The sequence below is a fragment of the Pteropus medius genome, unplaced genomic scaffold, assembly GCF_902729225.1.
Source record: "Pteropus medius unplaced genomic scaffold, Ma_sr-lr_union100, whole genome shotgun sequence".
NCBI classification, from domain to species: domain Eukaryota; kingdom Metazoa; phylum Chordata; class Mammalia; order Chiroptera; family Pteropodidae; genus Pteropus; species Pteropus medius.
Genome location: NW_024349796.1, coordinates 9,058,001 through 9,080,118, shown reverse-complemented (window position 1 = coordinate 9,080,118; position 22,118 = coordinate 9,058,001). Strand labels below are relative to the sequence as shown.

The 22,118-nt window shown below is 36.6% G+C and overlaps 2 protein-coding genes across 4 annotated transcripts in view; one reads left to right on the top strand and one right to left on the bottom strand.

Annotated features, from left to right (window-relative positions):
• Positions 1-629: 629 nt before the first annotated feature.
• On the bottom strand, positions 630-22,035 carry UCHL5 (ubiquitin C-terminal hydrolase L5). 3 transcript variants are annotated; one of them, XM_039883345.1, is made up of 11 exons: positions 20,970-21,187; positions 14,640-14,703; positions 13,155-13,260; positions 9,991-10,116; positions 9,847-9,908; positions 9,639-9,769; positions 8,026-8,089; positions 7,151-7,253; positions 6,211-6,318; positions 3,605-3,703; positions 630-1,301 (listed from the first exon to the last, which is right to left on the bottom strand). In XM_039883345.1, exons 1-11 carry the CDS (start codon positions 21,043-21,045, stop codon positions 1,257-1,259), a joined length of 984 nt encoding a protein of 327 aa, XP_039739279.1. In that variant the 5' UTR covers positions 21,046-21,187; the 3' UTR covers positions 630-1,256. The 3 variants fall into 3 exon arrangements, with proteins under 3 accessions (XP_039739279.1, XP_039739278.1, XP_039739280.1); XM_039883344.1 differs by having other exon boundaries at positions 6,211-6,321; positions 20,970-21,170; XM_039883346.1 differs by lacking the exons at positions 630-1,301; positions 3,605-3,703; positions 6,211-6,318; ... (3 more) ...; positions 9,847-9,908; positions 9,991-10,116 and having other exon boundaries at positions 13,186-13,260; positions 21,100-22,035.
• RO60 (Ro60, Y RNA binding protein) overlaps positions 21,426-22,118 on the top strand; it is a 24,324-nt gene continuing 23,631 nt past the window's right edge. Inside the window, exon 1 of the mRNA XM_039883341.1 lies at positions 21,426-21,563. The gene's annotated coding sequence lies outside the window, so the exon portion shown is untranslated. The remainder of the gene's footprint in view (positions 21,564-22,118) is intronic.

Genomic DNA, 22,118 nt, shown 5'->3' with positions numbered 1-22,118 from the left:
TGGGTTGCATTAAATTTGTAAATTAACTTAGAATAATGTTTATTTTGTTGAAAGTTACTACCCAATAAAGAATGTCTTTAAATTAGAAAAAAAAAATTCATGTGTTTGAGGGTAAAAGATGGGTACAGTCTCCCCACATAGTTAAACTTTTCCATAATAAAATGTTAAAGTTATGAATCAATTTCAGAAATGTGCCTTAAAAAAAAGATTATTTCCTTTATAAAAAGAAGTTTTATAAAATTTCTTTTAAACTTGGGAAAGATAAGAAGAATACAATATTATTTTTATAAAATAAAAAAACCAAAGTAATTCCCAAAAGCAATGGGGAAAAAAAAACTCCATTGTAAGCAAACTGTACATGACTCTTAGAAATTATGATCTTTACGAATTTTGTTTGAACTGGCATGTAAGAGACCCACCACCGTCTTTTTTTGAAAAAGCAGATACCCTGAATTTTTTATAAAGATACAATTTAACAGCTTGAAAAAATGTTGCCAAACTGAGAATAACACCTAAAATCTTTAAGATTTATAATTTGTTCTTAACCTGAAATTTTGCTTTGAAAGTGATATTCACACCTTCCTGAAACAATTCTAAAATACATAAATAAATAATCTCAAACACTTAAAGAAAGTTTGCGAAAATAAAATTGAGATGTTTATTACTTTTTCGACTGGCAGCAATGAAAATCACTAGAAACTGTACTTTTGTCCTTTTCAAATGATCTGCAGTAAAATCATATTTTTTTCAAGTAATTGGTAAAAGAGATAAAATTCAGTTTTTAAATCCTCAAAATATTTAGATATCAAAGACAGAAATACTGATTTTTTTTCCATTAATGAGAACAAGAGATCCAGTTTAATCAAGATCTGACATTTATAAATTTTAAACATTTAACTGAGCTAAAAGATCGAAAGATTAATTATAACAATTATAGAGAATATCATTTGTGCATTTTCTAGGTTCATTACGGTAGTTGTATACCCAGAGAACCAACCGAAGTTCTCAGATCCATTGTCGAATAATGGAATTTGGGAAAGCACTCTTCATATCGCTTTTATTTAAGATGCACTACATGCACATGATGCAGGTAGGGAAAAAGTTTATGAATCCATGCATTAAAGACAAGACAGACTGGTACTACTGCCAAACGTGCACTGAGTCACTTAGGGTGTTGCTCAAAGTTCTTTATACTTAATGTTTCCATGAAAATAGGTGCAGAAGCAGAAATGTGAACACATCCCAAAGCAGCTTCTTTATTTGGTTTCCTGTGCTTTCTTTGCATTCTGTTTTTCTTTTGCCTAGAAATGAAAGATAGTATGCTATAAAATCTTAAAAGTTTATTTTAGATCATATTAAAATAAAATGTAAGAGGGCATTTGTAAGCTAAAAGGTTTGAAATGCATTGTTTATAAGATTTCTAGAGGATTATCCTTAATACTATGAGACTTGAAACAGACTACTCCTGGACAATTATATAGTCGCACTTTGCCAACTGTAAGGAAAAATGATGTATGGTTTGTAGTTCTTATCTGAAGTTGAAATGTGTTATTACAATTGTAATTATTTTAAAATATGTAATTATTCATTCCAAAGTCATACTCATTCATATTTTAAAACAGTATATTTACATATGTGCCCAGTTCTCATTCAAATTGAGTTAAAAAAAAATTCTCCATTAGTTTCTGCATATTTAAGTAAATGAGTTTGACATAATAGTTTAATGAGTTTAACATAATATCACAGTACCATAATTTTTTTCCTCCAACTACATCATGAGTTGCTTAAGAGAAAAGATGTGTCTTATTCGTGTGTATAGCCACAGACTCTAACAGAGTGCCTGGAATAAAGCTGCAGCTAGGTAAATGATGAATAATAAAATGTTTCAAAAATTTTAATTAATCAATCAGAACTTCCTTCATAATCTAGGCAGATTACGATTATTGCATATATATGAGAAATAAAGGTATCTCACTATTGTATATGCAATATTAATAATCAAGGAACACTTTGGAGAAATAGGCAATTTGGAGAAATGGAGAGTAACCACCCCGTCGATAAAACAAACGCAACACAGGAACAGACTGGGTTTGTGTCCCACTAACACGAGGCAGTCATATACTGCCACCCTGTGTCCAAGACAATGGAAACTAAGGATTTATAGTTCTAATACAAAAGCTGAAAAGCTGTTCTCTGTGCTTTGTGTTTAACAATCTGGGGATGCACTGTTATTACAATCAAATAAGAATTGCCCTTTTCCTAATTTGCACAAAAAAATTTACTCACAGCAATTTTAAAGCAAAATATATACATTTAAAATTTCTCTGATGACATTTGTCTGGTCCCTAATAGCATTTATGTATACATAAAATCTGATATATCATATGATTTGGCACAATAGTCTACATTACAATTTTAATATTTTAGTGTAGAAATATTTCCTAGTGTTTTATACAAAGAACACAATAGCTAGGTACTGTTAACTGAGCATGTCTGAGGATCACAGGACTCTGTTAATCTAAAACTTTAAAAATAAGTTTCCTATCATGAACTTTTGTAATTGTAATACCCTGAGATACATGAATAGAAAAACCTACACAGAAAAGATGTATCAGTATTGTGCAATAATTTTTGTATATTTAATACTAAAAGTTGCAGCACATGTTTCAAGACCTGGGTAATAAGGTATATATACACAAAACCTTAACTCACATCTCATATTATTTAGAATTTATGATAATATAAAACAGCTGGGTTGAATTGTATCTTCACAAATTTTAATAAGAAAAGTGTACCTACCATGTACTCTGGTCTTTAAGTTAATGGTCCAAAATTTTATTTGCCTAGTAGTACCCTCTCAGTGTTTCTCAAAATGTGGTAAGAGACCAGCCGCATTAGAATCATGTGTGGGTGGGGTGGGGGTGGTGCTTATTAAAGATTCCTCTCCCTATATCAGAATATTTGGGGAAGGGCTAGGTAACATATTTTAAAGAGTATTTAGTGATGGTCACTTTCAGAAAACACTGATTTACAGTATAAATATAAAAACAATCTAACTGCATTTTATTGATTCAACAAATATTTTAAGTGCTTCATATTAGAGGAAAAATATCTTAGACTTTTTCACTAACCTATGCTAATACCCCCTCAGTGGAAAGAATACTAGCTTAGGAATAAAAACACCTATTTCTTACTCTTGGCTACATTTTTTCCCCCTTCAATGTCCATTTAGTGCTAAATTCTATGATAATTCAAAATTTTGTTAAATAAGAAAAAAAATATTTCAATTAACATTAAAATTTGTTTTTAAAGAAAAGAAAAAGTTTTAAATTTTATTCTAGTATAGCACAACCTGAGTTGTGACACTAAGGATTCTTGAAGGCTAAAGCAATGGGACAATCCCTTATTTTTATTTTACAATATCAGGTTGAACTCATGCTCATCTAAAATATAAAACCATAGGTAAAGAGTATTTAGTGATGGTCACTTTCAGAAATAAAATTTAAAAAGTTTCAATAAATTTTACTTCTAATCAAGCCAAAAAAAAAAAAAAAGTTTGTCTGACGGCAATCTGAATCTAACGAATCACAACTAAAATCCTTACCTTTTCTACTAGTGGTATTAACTGCTGATGCTCTGCCAAAGTCTTTAATAATTCCATAATGAAGGGCAGGTAATTATGCTTCCTTCTGATATTTTCAATCTGAAAACAAAACAAATATAAAACCGCACAAACTTTACATTTTCCACTAAGTTTCTGACATTTTAATTTTGCATCCAACTCAAAATAGAAATGGGAGAAAACCATCCATTCTCAAAGAAAAAGTACTTGAAATAATGATATTCCGTTCCCACTGAGAATAAAGACTAATACAATTAAAAAAAAACATGTAGAGAGTTTCTTGGGTGTCATCTTCTACTCTTGGCTTAACAAATAACAGGCTTTTAAAAGTCTAACATTATTCATAAAAACTTAAATTACTTATGAAAGCAAATTTAAGAAGGCCCACATGATTGATTAGTATCCTTGCTACTTACTATGCAATTATCAGGCCAAGCCTAATGAGACCAGCTTTATTTTGTAATCAAGACTAATCTTTCTTTGAATTATTTTTGATCCAAAGGGGGTAGGCTGTAGGGGAAAACAATCTTTGTTTAAATGGAAAACCACGCATTGTCTAGAGCCCGCCCTCCCAAATTACATGATTCTAGCCTTTCACTGCCACTGAGTTATTAGCTACTACCTGGCAGAGGTTCAATTTACTTCCCTTCTCCCACGGATAAAAAGTTTCCATCTTTTGTAAATTCATTTGAACATTCTTTTACTTCATATAAATTTGAGCTTCTTTGATTTCTCATTTGAACTAGCTGTGATATCTTCTAGAGTCCCTCAATTAATAATAAATTAAATAAAATCTTAACGGATGTTCGTTTTATATTAATATGAGAATCATTTTACATTTTTAAAGCAAAGCATTCTCAAACAATGTACCAGGTAAAGATTCTGAAAACCTAGTTTGTGTTTAATTTTAGACAAATATTAAAACTTAGTTAATTATGTAACAACCCTGCATAATACAGAAATGATGGATAGTTATATTTTTATAGCACATAAAGTAGCAGATAAACGTTCAGACTTTCATCCCTTACATTCCTGTATCCAAGAACTTGGCCCCCCTTTTTCCTGCCTGGAATACTCTGGATCAAGCCCTTAACACTTCCATCTAAAGAAATCCTGCTAATTCAAAGTCTGTTTATTTTATTTCGCAGTCATTTGCTGACTGTTCAGTATAGTGCAAAGCATTGTGTGGACACTGTAGTGAGCATAAAAAGAAAAAAGGACACTCCTTGCCTTCAAATGAGCTTCAAATAAATAACAATGCTTTTTCTACTGTGACATGCATGACAAATGACTTAAATACTATTTCCAAAGTCATTCAAAATTCAAACTTCCTTTCACTCTTTGCTCTCTGAATAAAGCTTTTCAGACAGACTGCAAGTGAAGGAGAAAGACATTATTAAAGATAGTCTTGCTTTATATATTTGGCTCTAAATTATTTGACATAATTAAATCAAAAAAATTTTAAACGTAAAAACTTGGAAAGCAAAGTAAAACAAACTCACTTGTGTACCAAGTAATAGAACCACACCATGAAAAAATTTTTTCAAGTGAATTTAAAAACATAGTAATTTGGTTGTTCATCTAAAATGGGATAAATCCTAAGAAAAAAATTAAGAAAAAACTTTTCGGTGGTTACTAACACTACTGGTATTGTTATTCTGAACTTTTATACATGGCCTGTGTGTGTGTGTGTGTGTATACACAAATACATATATACATGCATTCTATGTGTAACATATAACATTCTACATGTATGTGTGTATATATACACACATTCTATATATAACATGTGTGCATGTACCCACACACATATACATACATATACGAGCATTCTACACATAATGTAAAGCATATAAATATTTACTTATATATATAAATGCTATATATATGAAGCATAAAGCAAATAAGTAGTTATGTTATTGTTGTTAGGAACTAATATTTTCAGCTTAAGAGAAAAGATACAAATGCTTAATTTCAAGTAGAAAGCCCTTTAAGCCTAAGTTTGAGTATTAATATGAATTCATGTTGTATTTTCTATTAAAAAATGAAACAAAAATAGAAATGTATTTCTTAGCCCTGAAAAGGCCTAGAAATACTGACTGATAAGTGTCACTCAGCACTCTGAGCCCTCAGACAGTGGTTCCTAAATATTACTGCCCCCAAAGTACCTGGACTTCTTAAAAAAATGGCTGATTCTGAGTCTGAAGCAGGAACTGTACAAGATGGGTTTGAAACATCTTGACATCTAGAAAGCAAGGAAGCTACCAGAGGTGAAGAGTCATGTCAAGGACTCAGGAGACAAGCTTGAAGTGGCTCCTTATGGCCAAAGGTTGGACAATTTGAGCATCAATAACTGCAGTGAACTGAAGCACCAAATATGTTAAAAAGCTGTTCATAATAATACTTTTAAAAAACGTAAAAAAAAAGAAACCTCAGAGATTACATTTGTAGGGTTCCACAGAATCAACTCATTATTCTGAAAACTAGTAAATGATGGCAGAAAAAAAAAATCAAGCATTCAATATATCTTCATGTCAAAATATACCACTCTACATTAAAACATTAAATGAACAAATAAAAAAAAATACCTTATATCTTTTTAATTTCTGTACTTCTTCTTCAATAAGCATCTGATTTTTGGCAACCTCTGACTGAATAGCACTTAACATATTACCCTGATCTGTATCCATGGGTTCCTCCTTAGGAGAAAGAAAAAAAACAAAAAAATACACCCTAATAATTGAGGCTTAAGTTCACGATATTTTTAAATGATAAACATAGTACAATTTTTTTCAAATTTTACTCTTAATACGGTGACAGAATACCAGCCTAATTGTAATATTAAAGGATAAAAATCCCTGAGAAGTGCCTTCCATATTTCTGTTCTACAATAACACGTTTATTTGAAAACAATCTATAATTTAATATACTGTTTTGCTATAAACTTTGTTCAGCTACAAATTTGCTTTCACATACTCTTAAGAAAACGTGATCAAAGAAACATAAATAAGGTCTTTTTGTCTATTACTAAGTCTCTTCTCCAATCATGTTTACTACAGAAAGGTAATCGGTAGTAAAGACTAGTACAAGTATATGTGAATTGAAATGTACTCAATAAATTCTGTAAGAAACATATTCTAACTTGCTTAATTACATAACAAAATTACAGTAGGTAGTTAACACTTATTTAGCATTTACTATCTGCCATTCTTTAAAGTTGTTTACATATGTTATCTCACTTAGGCCTCACAACAACACTATAAGGTAAACACTATTATCCTCATTTCACATGAAGAAACTGAGGCACAAAAAAACCCCACTCAAATCCATACACCCACTAAGTGGCAATGCCAGAAGCTGAGTCTGGGTAACCTGACTCCAGAGTGTACTCTCTTAACTACCACTCAGGACACCAGATTAAATACATTTTACAAAAAAAAAAAAAGAAGAAGAAGAAGGAAAAAAAGAGTACTTTCCCTGAGAGAATAACGAAGCTAGAACTTTGGACATAAAAACATTGCCACAAACCTCGGCAAGCTGCCTCTGCAACTCTGCTATTTTCTGTTCATATACCATCCTTCTGTCAGACACAATGGCCATTAAGTTAAATCGAATTTCACCTTCACTGTACCTAAAAAAGAAGTAGAAGTTTATAATATGATAAAGAATTATAACACCATTACAATTAAGGTAACCTATTGTGATGACCCTATAATTCTCTGGGAGGTCTAAGTAAATAGAGAGATACACTGTGGTTCATGGATGGGAAGACTCAATGTAGTAAAGATGCCAGTTCTCCTCAAATTAATATAAATATCGACATAATTCCAATCAAAATCCCAACAAGAATGTGTACAGATATAGACAAGATTATACTAAAACTTATATGGGAGGGCAGAAGAACGATAAGCTAAAACAATTTTTTTTAGACCTGAGTTATCTTATTATTGTCTTTAGATCAATATCTTGTGAGAGTGTTCATCAGATACTGTATACCACGTAATAGCTAAAACAATTTTGAAGGAAAGGAATAAAGTTGTATGCATCGATCCACCTAATTTCAAGACTTACAGCTATAGTAATCAAAACTAGTACTGACACAGAGTAGACAAACAGATCGATGGAGACCTCTGTTTTCTTTTTATAACTGAATGTGAATATATAATTATCTCAAAAAGCTTAATAAAAAAATAGATGCTCAAAAAGAACTCTACAAAGTAACTCTACAAAACATCTAAATTCTGTAGAATTTAGAGAATTTCTAAAATAGGTTTCCTGAACACAATAATACAGTCAAAGGTAGATGTTCAATAAGCATTGCTAAAATAAAAATGAAATAAAAGTTTAAAGATGTATAAAAACCAGAACCTGATGACAACGAGATTAGCTGAGCATTTATTTACTTTTGTATCCTCTTTTCTATGACTGGCCTCACAGCGCTGATCCAATCATCTTGAGTGCATGCACCTAGAAATGTAAAAGCATTTAAATAAAATCAACATTAACATTATTTCAAAAGTTTGGTCAAAAATATCTCTTTTCATAAATATTTTAGGAAATTCAGCATGGTAAAAATCCTTTCAGCATAGCTATTTTCAGCCTCAATTCTTATTTTCTTAGTAATAATAAGGGGAAAGAGCATTATCACTAACTCACATTGCCATATTATTTCATCATTTAATAAGTATTGAACAAATGAAGGTAATGAATTAGGGAGTTATATCATTAAAACTCATAACTCTGTGAAATAAGGATAACTATCTTCATTTTACAGATGATGAAACCGACAGCTAAGAAAAACCAGCCCCCATGTTAGTGGCAAAATAAGGATTTAATCTTATCTGTCTCCCTCCCCACCACCATAACTATAAAATAAAAAATTAAAATCCACACATAATGCAAAACCAATTTTACCCAGTTGTTTTATTCTTCTTTTTCACAAGTTCAACCATAGCCACAAGCTGTTTAGTAAAACTGGCTGTTCCCTTTCATCTTTTACTTCTTTTATATTTGATGGTTCTAATAAATGAATGGCTGACCGGATAGAAGCCAACAGAGAAAATACAGAGATCAGATCAACCACCAATCTAGGGAAAATCAACTTCTACAGAATTGAAAGAACATTCTATTCATTTTCTATAACAGACACGGAAAAATATCTTTAAATAGTGAGATAATATGTAAATCAGCATTAGATAAACCACTGATTCTATACATGGGCAAGGTCAAAAAGTACGAACAAAATGAAACTATGTTAACTTTTTTTAATCTAAAAGGATAAAGTTTTATGACTAGCAGATCACATTAGATTCAACATAAAAAGTTTAGCTGGACTTATAAATGGACTTAAAAAAGAGAGAGAAAAAGAAAATTTAATGAGGTAAAAAATAAGGAGTTAAAATTCTTCTGTGGGCCTATTATTTCAGGACTATGTCAAAACCACAAATTGTACCCTCTCCCTCAATAACCATTAATCATTTTGCTTAAGGTTAGATACAGGGTGGGATCCAGATAAATCTATCCTTTGGCACAAAGGAAAGCACAGTAGTGCACTACTCCAAAAGAAACTTTGAAGAAATATATTTTTATAGATTGTTAAACACTGAATTTAAGTGATTTGAATGAACAAATTGCAAATGAAAATATTTTAGTGTAACATGATAGGAAATGCTTACTATTCCTTATCAGTAGGTTAAAAATGAGAAGAATAACAAGTTCAATAAATGAAGTAGTTTTTAAGTTAACTGGAAAATAAAAAATAACTTAATTCATGGGTTAAAAATGTTTTTCTCTTACAAAAAAATTAAAGGTTCCATTTGAACTACTGTAGTCAACACGTCCTTCCTACTTGCTAATTTCATAAAGTGCTGAAGAGCTTAAGGACTTCATGGTATTATACCACCTTGTTGTCACCTTCCCTTCAAAATTTAAGCAGCACTGTGGTTAAGACAGAGGTGCACGCCCAGTATTTCTTTCCTTCTCTCAAGTGAAATACCAGGAATGGGAAATGGATTACCTAAATCAATTGGTCCTTCTCTCAATCCGTCTAATTCATACAATCTTCCATTAACAGGAACATAACTGACAAAGTGAAAAGCATCTTCTTCTTTTGCTGTCGTCTTTGCATCAAATTCAAACATTTGCTGTCTACAGTGAAGAAAAAATAGTGAGAGACAAATAAACAAGCAAAGAAAGAAACAAGGTTTATGAAACAGTCTCTTTACCTGGCGAAGCTGTTGTGTACTTGTCGGATCACATCTGAATTGCTCAGTGCCAAACCTTTCATCTGCAATAATGTTTAAAAGTAGCCCATTAAAATAAGAACTATCACAAATAGGGCATTTTAGGAAGAATAAGACTGTACTCACAGCTGCATCAAAACTTTGTGAAAATTCTTTAAACTCTGATAAAGTCTCTCCTAAATGGACATCTTGATGGGTACAGTTCAGTAACACACTTACTATGGCTTGAGTAGCACAAGCGTTATTAATTACCTACAAAATATAAAAGCAAAGATATCATCGATTTGTTTAAAAAAAAAAGCTTTTAACTGATAACAATAACCCCCAAAACAAAGTGAATAGTTCTCTGATTTCATTTCATGCAGTTTAGCATAAACATAATAAACAAGTTTAATTTCCATTCTAATCTAGTTTCAGGAATTTGCTGCAATTCTGGAGCTGAAGATTCTAGGAAACCAAATAAGTTAAATGAACTTATAACATCAGTAAAACCAACCCAGTTAGGGTAACAAGACCAGTCGTCCCTGACATAGCCCTCCCTCCCCTCCTATTCTCTTCCCCGAAAGCATTTCTACTGATTCGAACTCAACCCATATTTCAGCGCCCAGCGCGAGCTCCAACTCACCTATGTGGCTTTTGGAGAAATTATTCAACAACTTATATTAGTTTCTACCCTCATTTGAATTCCTAAAAACAGTATAAATTGTCCACATTTATTTTTCAACTCCATCACATACAATCTTTACAGTGTTGTCATCTAACCTGACTATTTAATAGATTATGTGGACCATACATTATAGTGAGAGGAGAAAACATTGAGACTGCACGTACTACATGCCAGGTACTTTTTTAGGCACTTCACATATACTGATTATTTTAATCCTCTCAACGACCTATGAAGGAGTGATATTATTATGCTCATTTTACACTTTTGGGAGCTGAAGCACTAAAAGGTTAAGTAACTTACCCATAGGGCACAAAGCTAAGTCAGTGGCAGAAAGTCTGGTCCTAGAATTCATTTATGATTTTATGATTTGGTAAATTATCTATTTACATCCTGCCTGATTTCAGAAGACAAAATTTTCAATTATCTTCCCTTTTTAATTCCTATACTCTACTTTCACGCTGCCAGAGACTAGTGACTGTCCACCGGTTCTTATCTTTTAACTACGATCTGCTGGGAAAACTCCTTGATGAGACTACTTTCTCCATTAGGGAGCACCATCTTACTGCCAATTGTCAAGCAATATAATGCCACCACCACACTTCCATAATTCTTCTCTAACAGTATTTTGTACTAAAACTATCTTATAATTGACAAATTAGAAAAAAGTAACAGATCTAGAATCCAATTAACATTGTTGCTGATTTTGTTTAATATGTATTTTGATCAGAATCAGTTCTTTAGTAAATTTGGATGAAAAATGTAATGTTTATAAAGGAGATGTCAAAAAGGTGGTTAACTAAAACTTTCTAAGGCTTGGTGCTCCCTTACCTGTGGCCAAAATTATCTAGCGTGAAACTATCTGGGGACGGGTTGACAGAAGTTAGAAGATGACAAAATTTATACTCATTCACACATTCTTGCAAAATCATGGCACATTAAGGCCATAATATGTACCCAATGCTAGGCCAGATGCTGAGACTATGGCAGAGAATACTCTCAAACATTCCTATGATCTAAGGACTTCAAATCTATAATCCATTATCTTTACAAATTTCTTAAAAAGAATTAGGAAAAAAAAAAACCTCCTTTCAAACTCATCAAATTGTATACATTAAATATGTGCAGTTTTTTGAATGTCAATTATATTTCAGTTGTTAGATACACCTAACTGCCTCGTCCTAATATACTTACCCCCAGATCTCATGCACCGCCTGCATTGCCCTGTTGTTCGCTATGCTCCACTTACACTGGCTTCTTTTAGTACGTTTTACTAGTCTCATTCTTTTTGGCCACAAAGCTGTAATTAATCTAGGATGATCCTCAAGCTCTTTCCCTCAGTTAATACCTACTTAACCTCTAGATTTCAGCTGAATTGTCACTCGCAGAAGCTTTCTCAGATCTCCCTAAAGAGGCCAAGTCCCATTTTTATGTGTGCAGTAAAGAATTTAATCTTGCACAAAAAGGGATCTGGCCTTTGTCCTTGCCTCCTGGAAGGTGATCTCTCAGCTCTCGAAAAGCCTGGCCTCACAGAGTGTCTTGTTTACCTGGGGCTTCAGGCCACACGGCCAGTCTACAGTGTGACTTAGGGCGGGGTTTTGGGTCAGCAGTATCAGCTCTTCCTCAAGGGTAGCTGGAGACTGAAGTCAGCCACGTGGGTGCCAACCAGGTATGTGTGATGAAGGCCACTAAAAACTCTGGATACCAAGAATTGGTTGAGATTTCCTGGATGGCAATACTCTCTGCATGTTGTCACACATTATTGCCAGGAAAGTTAGCGCCATTTGTGACCCTACTGGGAGAAGACAAGTAGGCCCTGCGCATGGAGCCTTCCTGGACTGTCTCATGAGTCTCTGGCCTGGGCTGAAATTAATACGTATATTTTTTCACTGTAATAAACCAGAGCTCTATGACAGCTTTGGTGAAATCTGAGTTTATCTAGCAAATTACAGAACCTGAGCGTGGTGTTTGGGGCCCCTAAACTCTGCAGTTGGCATTCGAAGTATAGACAGTCTCAGAAACTTTTCAAACTTTGCAGTATGGTTCTCACTTCACTCCATGTGGCCCTCATCGCCACTGTGCTTCTACATTTTACTGATTAATACCACCCTTTTCCACTAAACTTTACGCAACCTTGAGGACAGGGATCATGACTGTTTATCATTCCCCAAGCATCTAGCACAGTATCTGTCACAATCATTCTTTGCTGATAGACTGAACAGGAGAAGTCAGACAAACCTAGCACCACTGCAGCGTGATCGTAAACAAGTACATCAGACGTTAGCTTTCTCACCAGTAAAATGGTAACTAGACAATGATGTTTTGCAGACGAGCATTACCAAACTGTCCTTCCTGGAACTTATACACAAATTGTAATTACCAGAAAACAATTTCTTTTCTCAACATTTTATTAATCAATGATCCATAGACAGGCATATCTCTAATTAGAGCGTATGATTAGCGTAAGACAGCCAGTATTATTACTTCAAAATTGATGCAATTTTAAGAATGTAAAGGAGTCCTAAGCAAAAAAGTTTGAGGACTGCTACACTAGAGACACAGGTGGAAGAGAGTCCAGTTTACAAAAAAGATTGCTCTCGAGACTTCAGAATACCAACAACCATACCTGCTTGGCAAAAAATATCGTGTCAAGTCTGGAGTCCTGAACCACAGAGCCTGCTGGTTCTTCTCCTGGCTGCCACTTGAAAAGAAAAATTAACCCATGAACTGGCCTACAAAATAAAATACAAATTAGTGATAACAAACCTTGCTTCTTTTATAACACACTATCAATATATTAAATTTTAGTCAGCTTCTTAACAAATACGATGCAAAGGAAGAAAGTTCAAAAGAATTTTAAAGATTTTTACTGCTGTCTAGTCACTGGAATGTTGCCTAAGACAAGGCTAATAAAACTTAAAATTGAATCAGTTAAAATAGAATTATAAAGTTTACTCTTCAGTCTGTGGAGTATTCATTTCTACCTCATATCAGCTCACTTAGAAGAAGAAAGTAAGAATATAGTGAAACTAGAAGAAGCTGTTAACTCTAACATATGAATAAAGTTCCCTTAAGGTGTTTACAGGTAAATGGTTGAAAGTGTATGTATTATGAATTACAGGGAGCCATCTTCACATAATTACTGGGTCTGTGAACAATCATCAAACTATGATATGAATGGATGCTGCTGCCTCGTTCAGAAAGAAGTCATCCACTTTCCTAAAGGAACACCGTTGCCCACGAAACATAAAATCACCGCTCGAGGTAGGACTCCCTCCAGTATCTTTCAAAACCGCCTTCCATGCAAGAGAAACCTTTCCTATCCTTTAAAGGCAGTTCAAATGATGCAATTTCAATTAACCTCCCCTGACCACTCAGCCAGACCTGATCTCTTATTCTATTTAAAGTGATCGCTGTTTGAGGGGAAGGGAAAGGTGGGGGGAGTAAACTATCCCCTTCTCACTATTAAAAACAGTAGCCATAGCCCAAGAGTCCCCATTTTGCCTGCTAAAAGCCTGCTCCTGCCCTCATCCCAAGCACTCTCCCACCAGTGAAAACCTCTCTAGTCCTCCACCTACGACGCAGGGTCAGTGCTTGGGGGCATGGAGGCTGGGTGAGAAGAGGCTCAGAGAGGTCATTCTACACAGAAGGATGGGGAAGAGGAAGGTTATTCCTGGCATCTACATTTGGAATCTGAACTATAACCTCCCCAAAAGCAATCTGATTAGATATAGACAAGTTCTAAATTACTATTAATATACAGTATCTATTAAGTATCGTTTTGTAGACTGACCTCTTATTCATGTCATTTCTGTTAAAATGTGTTCCATGTTCTAATCCTATTGATCAATAAGTGAATGTTGTAAAAAAACAACCAATCATTATGTTGTTGAAATGGAATTACAAGGACTATTCTTAATCTCTCGCAAATTAGTTTTCTGTAAGTCTAAGTTCTTAGTTATAAAATGAGAATAATACGTATCTCGCCAGGACTGAAAAAAAGATTTGAAGGATATAGTGTATTTAGTCTAGGATAATCCAAGTAAAATAAACAGAGAAAAGTTTGCTTAAGCATAGACATTATTTTTACCACAACTAAAATTATACTTACTTTAATTTTTCAAAATTCTCAGGCTCTAAACTCCATATTTCTTCTACTTGGGCTCCTCGGCAACCTAAAATAAGAAATCACATCTTCAGAAAACAAAATATATAACTCGTTTGTTTTCCTTCTCCATTTAACTAAAAGAAATGCACTTTTGGGGACAATAAGACATGACAGATTAAAATGGTAAAGCTGATAAAGTTCACAGCCAAATCCTATTACTTCCTTTACTATTTTCTAATTATTTACAATGGGAGCATATTGCTTTTATAATTTAAAAAAGTTTCAAGAGTTTACTTTCACTGAAATGCCACCCCATAACTGCTCCTTCTCAGTTTCTCTCAATCTCTGGCTCTTTTTTAATCCACTCTTTTCATTCTACTGCTAAGCTTCCCCAGCTCTGCTCTCAGCCCATTTTTTTCCTTACTGCGCACTTGTTTTTTAATGGTAATAACTACTTCTTAACCGTGACTTTTATATCATATATTTAGTCCTGACCCTTTTCCTAAATTTCTATTTCATTTTATTTTCGACTACCTCAGAGTCCCCAAAATATGTTCTTACTCTAAGACAGTGGTTCTCATCCAGGGTGATTTTTGCCCCCTCCCCCCCCAGGAAACATTTTACAATATCTGGAGACATTTTTCTGTCACTACTGTCATCCTGGGGGGCATCTACAGAGTCACTATTGTCATCCTGGGGGGCATCTACAGAGTAGAGGCCAGAGATGCTAATTCAAGGGACGCCCTGACAACAGATATATCTGGCCTAAAATGTAAACATTGCCAAGGCTGAGAAATGCTGCTCTAGCCACACATGTCATAGTAATGGTGTACTGTTTAACCCATTTCCCATTTAGAAAAAAAAAGTGCAGCTGGCTGCCAGTGTTAATTTAACTTTACATAAACACACTCTTTGAAGGTAATGCAAATCTGACAGGTTTTCAAAGTGAAAATAAAATATAAAAACCATTCTTAGTTATTTCTAAACAGAACTTGTCTCTAATCCTAATGTAACAGAAATGCATACATAAATTGGATTCATCAAATGAAACTTTAGCTAACAATTGTTTGAGAATGGTGTTAACATCACACATAGGAATGCTACGTTTTCTAAAATTTGACATTTTCAGCAACCCAGAATGACTATATTTTGTAAATGGAAATACCACTACAAAAACAGAATGCTATATATAAAAATGATGTTATTTGTTTCCAAAGACTATCAATAAATTAGAGTGATACGAAAATAATAATAAAAAAAAGGTAGATATTGTGTGGCAAACTTTAGGGGTAAGGTTAGGACTATAATCCGCAAGTTATCTTGGGGGGTAAATGCTGTAGCCACAAGTGCTGCGAGTATTCTCGGGGCAAATGGGAAATGGGTTAAGAGCTTGGCCTTCAAACTGCCGGGGTTTGAATGCTGGCTCCTCCACTTACTGGCTGTATGACTATTTAAACTCTCTGATCCCCATACTTAGAGAGTTGTTTCAAGGAATAGCTGAGATAATTTATCATGCACATAATACATTTAATGTAGTGCCTGGCACACTCTAAGGATTTCTCTAATCCCTAAGGCAAGTATTATATTGAAGAGGGTTAGGGGAGTTAAGATGCTTGCCTAAATTCACTACAGGTGGCATATACCAAAAATATAATTAAAACTCATGTCTGACTCTAAAGTCTGGGCACTAATACTCCAGATTATTTTCAAGTGAAACTAGAGCAGTCTACAGACCACTTGCAAAACCCAATGGTTAAAAAAAAAAAAAAATTGGGTCAACCAACTATGTGACTCTGGGCATTCATTCCATTCCATGACTCAATTGGCTCTGCTCATCAAATACCTATTAAGTGCCCACCTACTCTGCATTAAATATATATGCACAAGGAGAGTTACTGCACTGTTTGTAATAGAAGAACTAGAAACATCCTGACATTTTGCTAGATATTCGCATATAACAAGTTGGGAAAAAAAAAACCTTATGAACCTATATTTATGAGTGTTGAAAAGGGACACTAATGCGATTATTAACACTGGTTACTGCTAGTGGAAATCAACTGTAAAAAGACCAAACATTAAAACATCGTACATATTATATCAAAACAACAAAAATCCACTGAATAAAAGTGCCCCAAAATCTTTTGCACAAGCAGAATTTCAAAGGGTTACACTGTTTATATAACCTTATGTTAAACACATACACATCTCTTTATTGAAGGAAAACATACTCAACTGTTAGCATCCATCCCCTGACATACACTCAGTGTCTAATAATCAATCCCCTTGTGTATATTCAAGTTCAAACAATGCATGATATAATTGAAAGGGAAATAAGCAAGGATCGAAGAGAACTGGGTTCTAATTCCAGCACTGTCTTCAAGTTCTTAACCTTCATGTTAAGGAAACACCAGGTTGGTCCCAAAAGTCATTCATATTTGCCTCAACTCATGGGCCAGAGCTGTTTCAGGTGAATTCTGCCAGCTTTCCCCCTAGTGGAACCAAGTGGATTCTGCAGTCACCAACACACCCTGCATACCTGGGTTAAGGCCTTAAACCAAAAGGAAAAGTCAGGACAAAAATTTGAGAAAGCCACCTGGCTTTTTAAAATCACCATGAGATGAATTAAACTGACTTGGTACCAGCCCTGTTGATCAGATCAGATCAGATTCCTTCAGATCGACTGAAGGAATATTTAGTGCAGAAAGGATGCATTTTGTTGAGAGTCGATTCTCAATGGGTTTCTCCTCTTTCTGCTGGTCTTCTAAGAGGAATTCTCAGATTTGTTCTGAACTATCTTTTCAAGGATATAATACAGTAAACAAGACGCTCTGGGGCGGACGTTTCTGCTGTCCATAATACCTCCCTAGAGCCAAAGGCTGAGCAGGTTGGCTAGTCTCTTTATAAAACTGGGAGCTCCCTACGCTCAGAGTTCCTCAGCTATGACACTGACTCATACGTGCAGCATCCAACTGTGTCCCATCTCTACTCCCCTGACTTGGAGGACAGGAGAACCAATGCAAACGGAACTCTCCTGCTGCCTGGTGTACCATGACCAAGGCACATCATCACTAAAGAAGAAGTTGTCTGCCAGTACCTATGAAACAGTGGCAGGCTAACTTGTTAGCCAGCAAGCAGGGTAAAATTTAACACTTCCTAATCCTTAACAGATGTTGGATTTTGTCCAATGTTTTTCATATCTATTGATATAATTATATGGTTTTTGTTTGGTTTGTTAATATGATGAATTACATTGAATCTCGAATGTTAAACTAACCCTAAGTTCCGGGGATAAACCCCATTCAGTCATGATATACTGTTCATTTAATATACCATTGAATTTGATTTGCTAAAATTGTTTAGAATTTTTGCATCTATGTGGATGATGAATATAGGTCTGCAGTTTCCTTTTCTTGTAATGTTTTTATCTGGTTTGGGTGTTAGGATAATGCTGGCCCTCAAAGAATAAATTGGGAAGTATTCCTTTCTCAAAATTTTTTTGGTAAAGTCTGTGTAGAATTGGCATTACTTACTCCTTAAACATTTAATAGAATTTACCAGTGAAGCCATTTTAGCTAGTGTTCTCTGTGAAAAGATTTCAAATTGCAATTAAATTTAATAAATATAAGGCTATACTGGTTATTTCTTCTTGAGTGAGCTTTGGTAATTTGTGTCTTTAAAGGAATTTGTACATTCCCTCTAAGCTGTCAAGTTTATTGGCACATGTTTAGATGTTTAGAGTATTCCCTTATTATCCTTTCAATATCTGTAGAAACTGCAGTGACATCATGTTATTCTGCTATTGCTCATTTGCGGCTCGGTTTTTTTCTGATCACTCTTGCTTGAGGTTTATCCGTTTTATTGACCTCTGAGAAACGAGTTTTTGGTTTCATTGATTTTCTCTACTATTTTTCTCTTTTCTGTTTCATTAATTTCAACTGTGACCTTTATTACTTCATCTTCTTATTTTAGATTTAATTTGCTATTCTTTTTCCAGTTTCTTGAAGTGAAAGCTGGGAACATTGATTTGTTGTAGGAAAAGTAAATCCAGTCCCTGTTACTACATCTTGGCTGGAAATAGAAATTTATAGTTTCTATTTTTTTAATTGGTAGACTTTAACAGTTTTGTTTTTGTTTTTTTTTTTGGTGCATTTATGAATTATGTATGCACCATACCAATTAAAAGTATAGTTCTGCTCCATCAACTTCTTAATTTAATAAGAACTTTGTTTTTACCATAACATTACAGTCTACCGAAATTAGTATTTGTATATTCACCAAATCTACAAATTTCCCCTCCAATGAAGAAATATTAAAATAAATTTACAATAGCATTCATAATCCAGAAAGATGTTTTACTTTTGAAAAAATGAACTTCTAAATGCTTTTTAAATCAATCAATTGGATGAGAAAAATAAAATGGAAATGATTGGAATAAACTTACTTTCTCTCTGAAGCTACCATTATGGAACTTATCGCAGAGTTCTTATGGTAATGAAACCAATCCATTGATAGCTATTGCTTCACTTCTCATTTGTGCAAGTGTAAAAGGTTCATTTACATATCACTCTCTTATGCATGAATTTAAAATCATTTTTAATTCCAAGTTTTCCACACAATATGAGATTGAAGCAATAGCTGTTAATGGAGTGGCTTAATTTAAAATAAACTTGACTAGCACAGTATTTTTTAAAGTTCACTTTAACATGTCATAATAGTTAAGGTTTTAAAGGTAAATGCTATGGCTAAATTCAATGTATGACCAAAACTGAACCCATTTCCTTGTCCATCAAGCCTGTTCTCTAGTACTTCACTAGCCACTCAAGGCTAAAAACGTGGAGTCATTTTCACCTTTTCCCTACATCCAGCCAGCAGTCCTGTGGATTTAAATACAGCAAAATTACTGAATCTACCTCCTTCTCACTAACCTACTACTTTAAGTCAAGCCAATCATCTCAGACTCTGACCATCTTAAGAGACGTCTCGCTTTTCTCACTTCATTGCAATCCCCTGCACACTACATATAGTAAACCTTTTTTAATTATAAAAATGTAATTTCAGCTTTCAAATATCTTTGACAGTTAAGGGACTACAGAGCATTCCAAACTATACTGCATAGCATACAATCTGGCCTCGGTTTACCATTCAGCTTCAGATTCAAATACTCCTTCAGTCTATTGTTACATTATACTTTAATCACTTTGCTAGCTGATCCTGAAGCCATATACTTTAACATGACCTCTGTTTATGTTTTTCCTTCTGCCTGTGTTCTTCCACGACCTGTGTTCCCAGAAAATTTTGTACATACTTTAACAGAGCAATCACTACACCATAGTATAGTCTGTCAGTTCTTTAGAACAGCAGTTATGGTTTATTCACATTAAAAATTCCCAAATCCTACCAGTATGCCTGAGATATATAGTAGGTGAACAAAACACGCTTGATAAGTGAGATTCCAAATATTCTGTACAACAGACAGTAAGTATATCCTGTTTAAGTTTTTTCCCTAGTACGAGTTTTAACATAATAGCTAGAATTAATAATATTTGAGAAAATATAACAGGTAAAAACGTACTGCTCCCCAAAGAGTCTGGGAACAACAGGGACAGGAAAAAAGGTAAAAAATTAATGTGTTAATTCGGATGGAAAACAATATAGCAGAAAAATTATGAAGGAAGCATGTGGCCTCTAATCTACACCAGTAGCTTAAAAAACACACTTCACCGGAAACCAAAACTGAGCAGCGAGCAGAACTGGCGAAGTGGCCCGTCGGTCCCACGCAGTCAGCGTGGTGGACGTCTGCAGAGCTGTTCACACACACTCAAGGTGTTCTGCTTTGAATAACTAGAATCTCGGGTTCCTAGGCGGCTGGGGCCTCGGACACTCCACCCTCGAGAAGGCACACCCTAGCTTTTCCTACAGGACTGATGGCCTGAGACATGCACCCGGGCACACCTGCCCGGGATGGGGAGCGCTCCGCAGAGAAGCGGCGTAGAAAGGAAAAGATTGGCGCTTAACGGACGGCGGCGAGGGTGGAGACAGGGACCCAAGTCATTTAAACAAATAATTGAGTGCCGAATCCTGAGAATGCGGCAGTGCACAGACACACACGACCCCTGCCCTCGTGGTACGGCTCTCAAAATCACAGCGGAAACGCTAGAGCCCGGAGCTGGGAAGGGGGCGGGAGCCCGCATTTGCCCCTCCCCGAGTTCCTCCAGGTCTCTGGAGTCGCCTGCCTTCCGACGCGGGGCGGCGGTGGCCGCACGGAACCCCCTCCATGCCCAGGTTGGGCCTCCTCCGTGACCCCTGGCCCTGGACAGTCCCCTTGGCTCTCACCGAATCCTTTAATGAGCTCGGTGAAGACCCCGGGGTCGCTTTCCATGAGGCACCACTCCCCGGCATTGCCCGTCATGGCCCCGGCCACACACCGCCCCTCTCCACCTCCGACTCCGGCCGCCCCTGGTACCCGCTGCCGCCGGCCACTGATCTCAGCAAACCCGCCGCGGAGCTCGTCAACCCCACGTCACCCCGCCTACTTCCCGCCAGCCTCCGGGCGCCGCGCCCCCCGCCCCCCCCGCCCCCGCAGCGCGACAGAGCGCGGGAGGACGCTCTAGCCACCCAGGAGCCAGCGAAACTCTTCCCAGGCCGTGCAGGACCCGTAGCCGATTCGGAAGGGGCGGGCCTTGAGGGGACGGGGCGGGGCTTCAGGGCGCTGGAGGGGGAAACATCCGGGACTCTCTCCAGTCCAGAGCGAGGCGGGGCCAGGCGAGAGGGGCGGGGCTCATCCCCGGGACTCGAACCTGGAGGCCTGACCCGCTGCGTTGAAGTCGGAGCCGTCGCCGCCCGTCGGGCCGCTGCCGCTTGTCCTCCGGCGCTGCGCAGGGCTTCTCCCGGCGGCGCTGCGGGTCGGAGGTCGGCCGCCGAGCACAGGTGAGGAAGCTGCGGGAGGCAGGCTGGGGCCCTTTGTGCGGACGGAGCGGCCCGGGGACTCGCAGGGTCTGACCGGCATCCCCGCGGCCCAGGCCGAGCAGAGACTTCGCCAAGCCGCCGTGCTCCCCAACCCGCGCCCAGGCCGGCGAGCGGACCAGCATCGCCGCGGAGACAGCCCCGCGCGGCCTGGCCCTTCGCGGACCCCGGGCCGCGCCTGTCGCGCGCGCATGGCTCTCTCAGGCCGGCGCCTGGAGGTCCCGCCTCACTCCCGGTGTTGCTCCTCCCGCGGCCTCTGCGCCGAGAGGCGTTGCCCAGGATCCGGGGTGCGGGAGGAAGGGTCTTTGTGGGAAGACGAGGCGAACTTATCCCGGACCAGAGGGAAGAACGGAGAGGAGAAAGGCCCGTCCTGTAGTCCATGGAGATGGTAGGAGTAAGGAGTAAAGGGATGCCTCGGAGGAAAACGAGGTTTTAAAAACGTAGTGTGTTCATCTGAAAAGAGTTGTAGTGGTTCTAAGACAAAAAGACGAGTTAAACCAAAAATGGCTTTTTCCACAA

Excerpts from the sequence above, each read along its gene's own strand:
- UCHL5 (XM_039883344.1), bottom strand. The coding sequence starts at position 21,045 with ATGACGGGCAATGCCGGGGAGTGGTGCCTCATGGAAAGCGACCCCGGG. Across the intron at positions 10,117-13,154 it reads CGATATTTTTTGCCAAGCAG|GTAATTAATAACGCTTGTGC; the intron begins GTATGGTTGTTG and ends TATATTTTGTAG. Across the intron at positions 9,770-9,846 it reads GTACACAACAGCTTCGCCAG|ACAGCAAATGTTTGAATTTG; the intron begins GTAAAGAGACTG and ends TCTTCACTGTAG.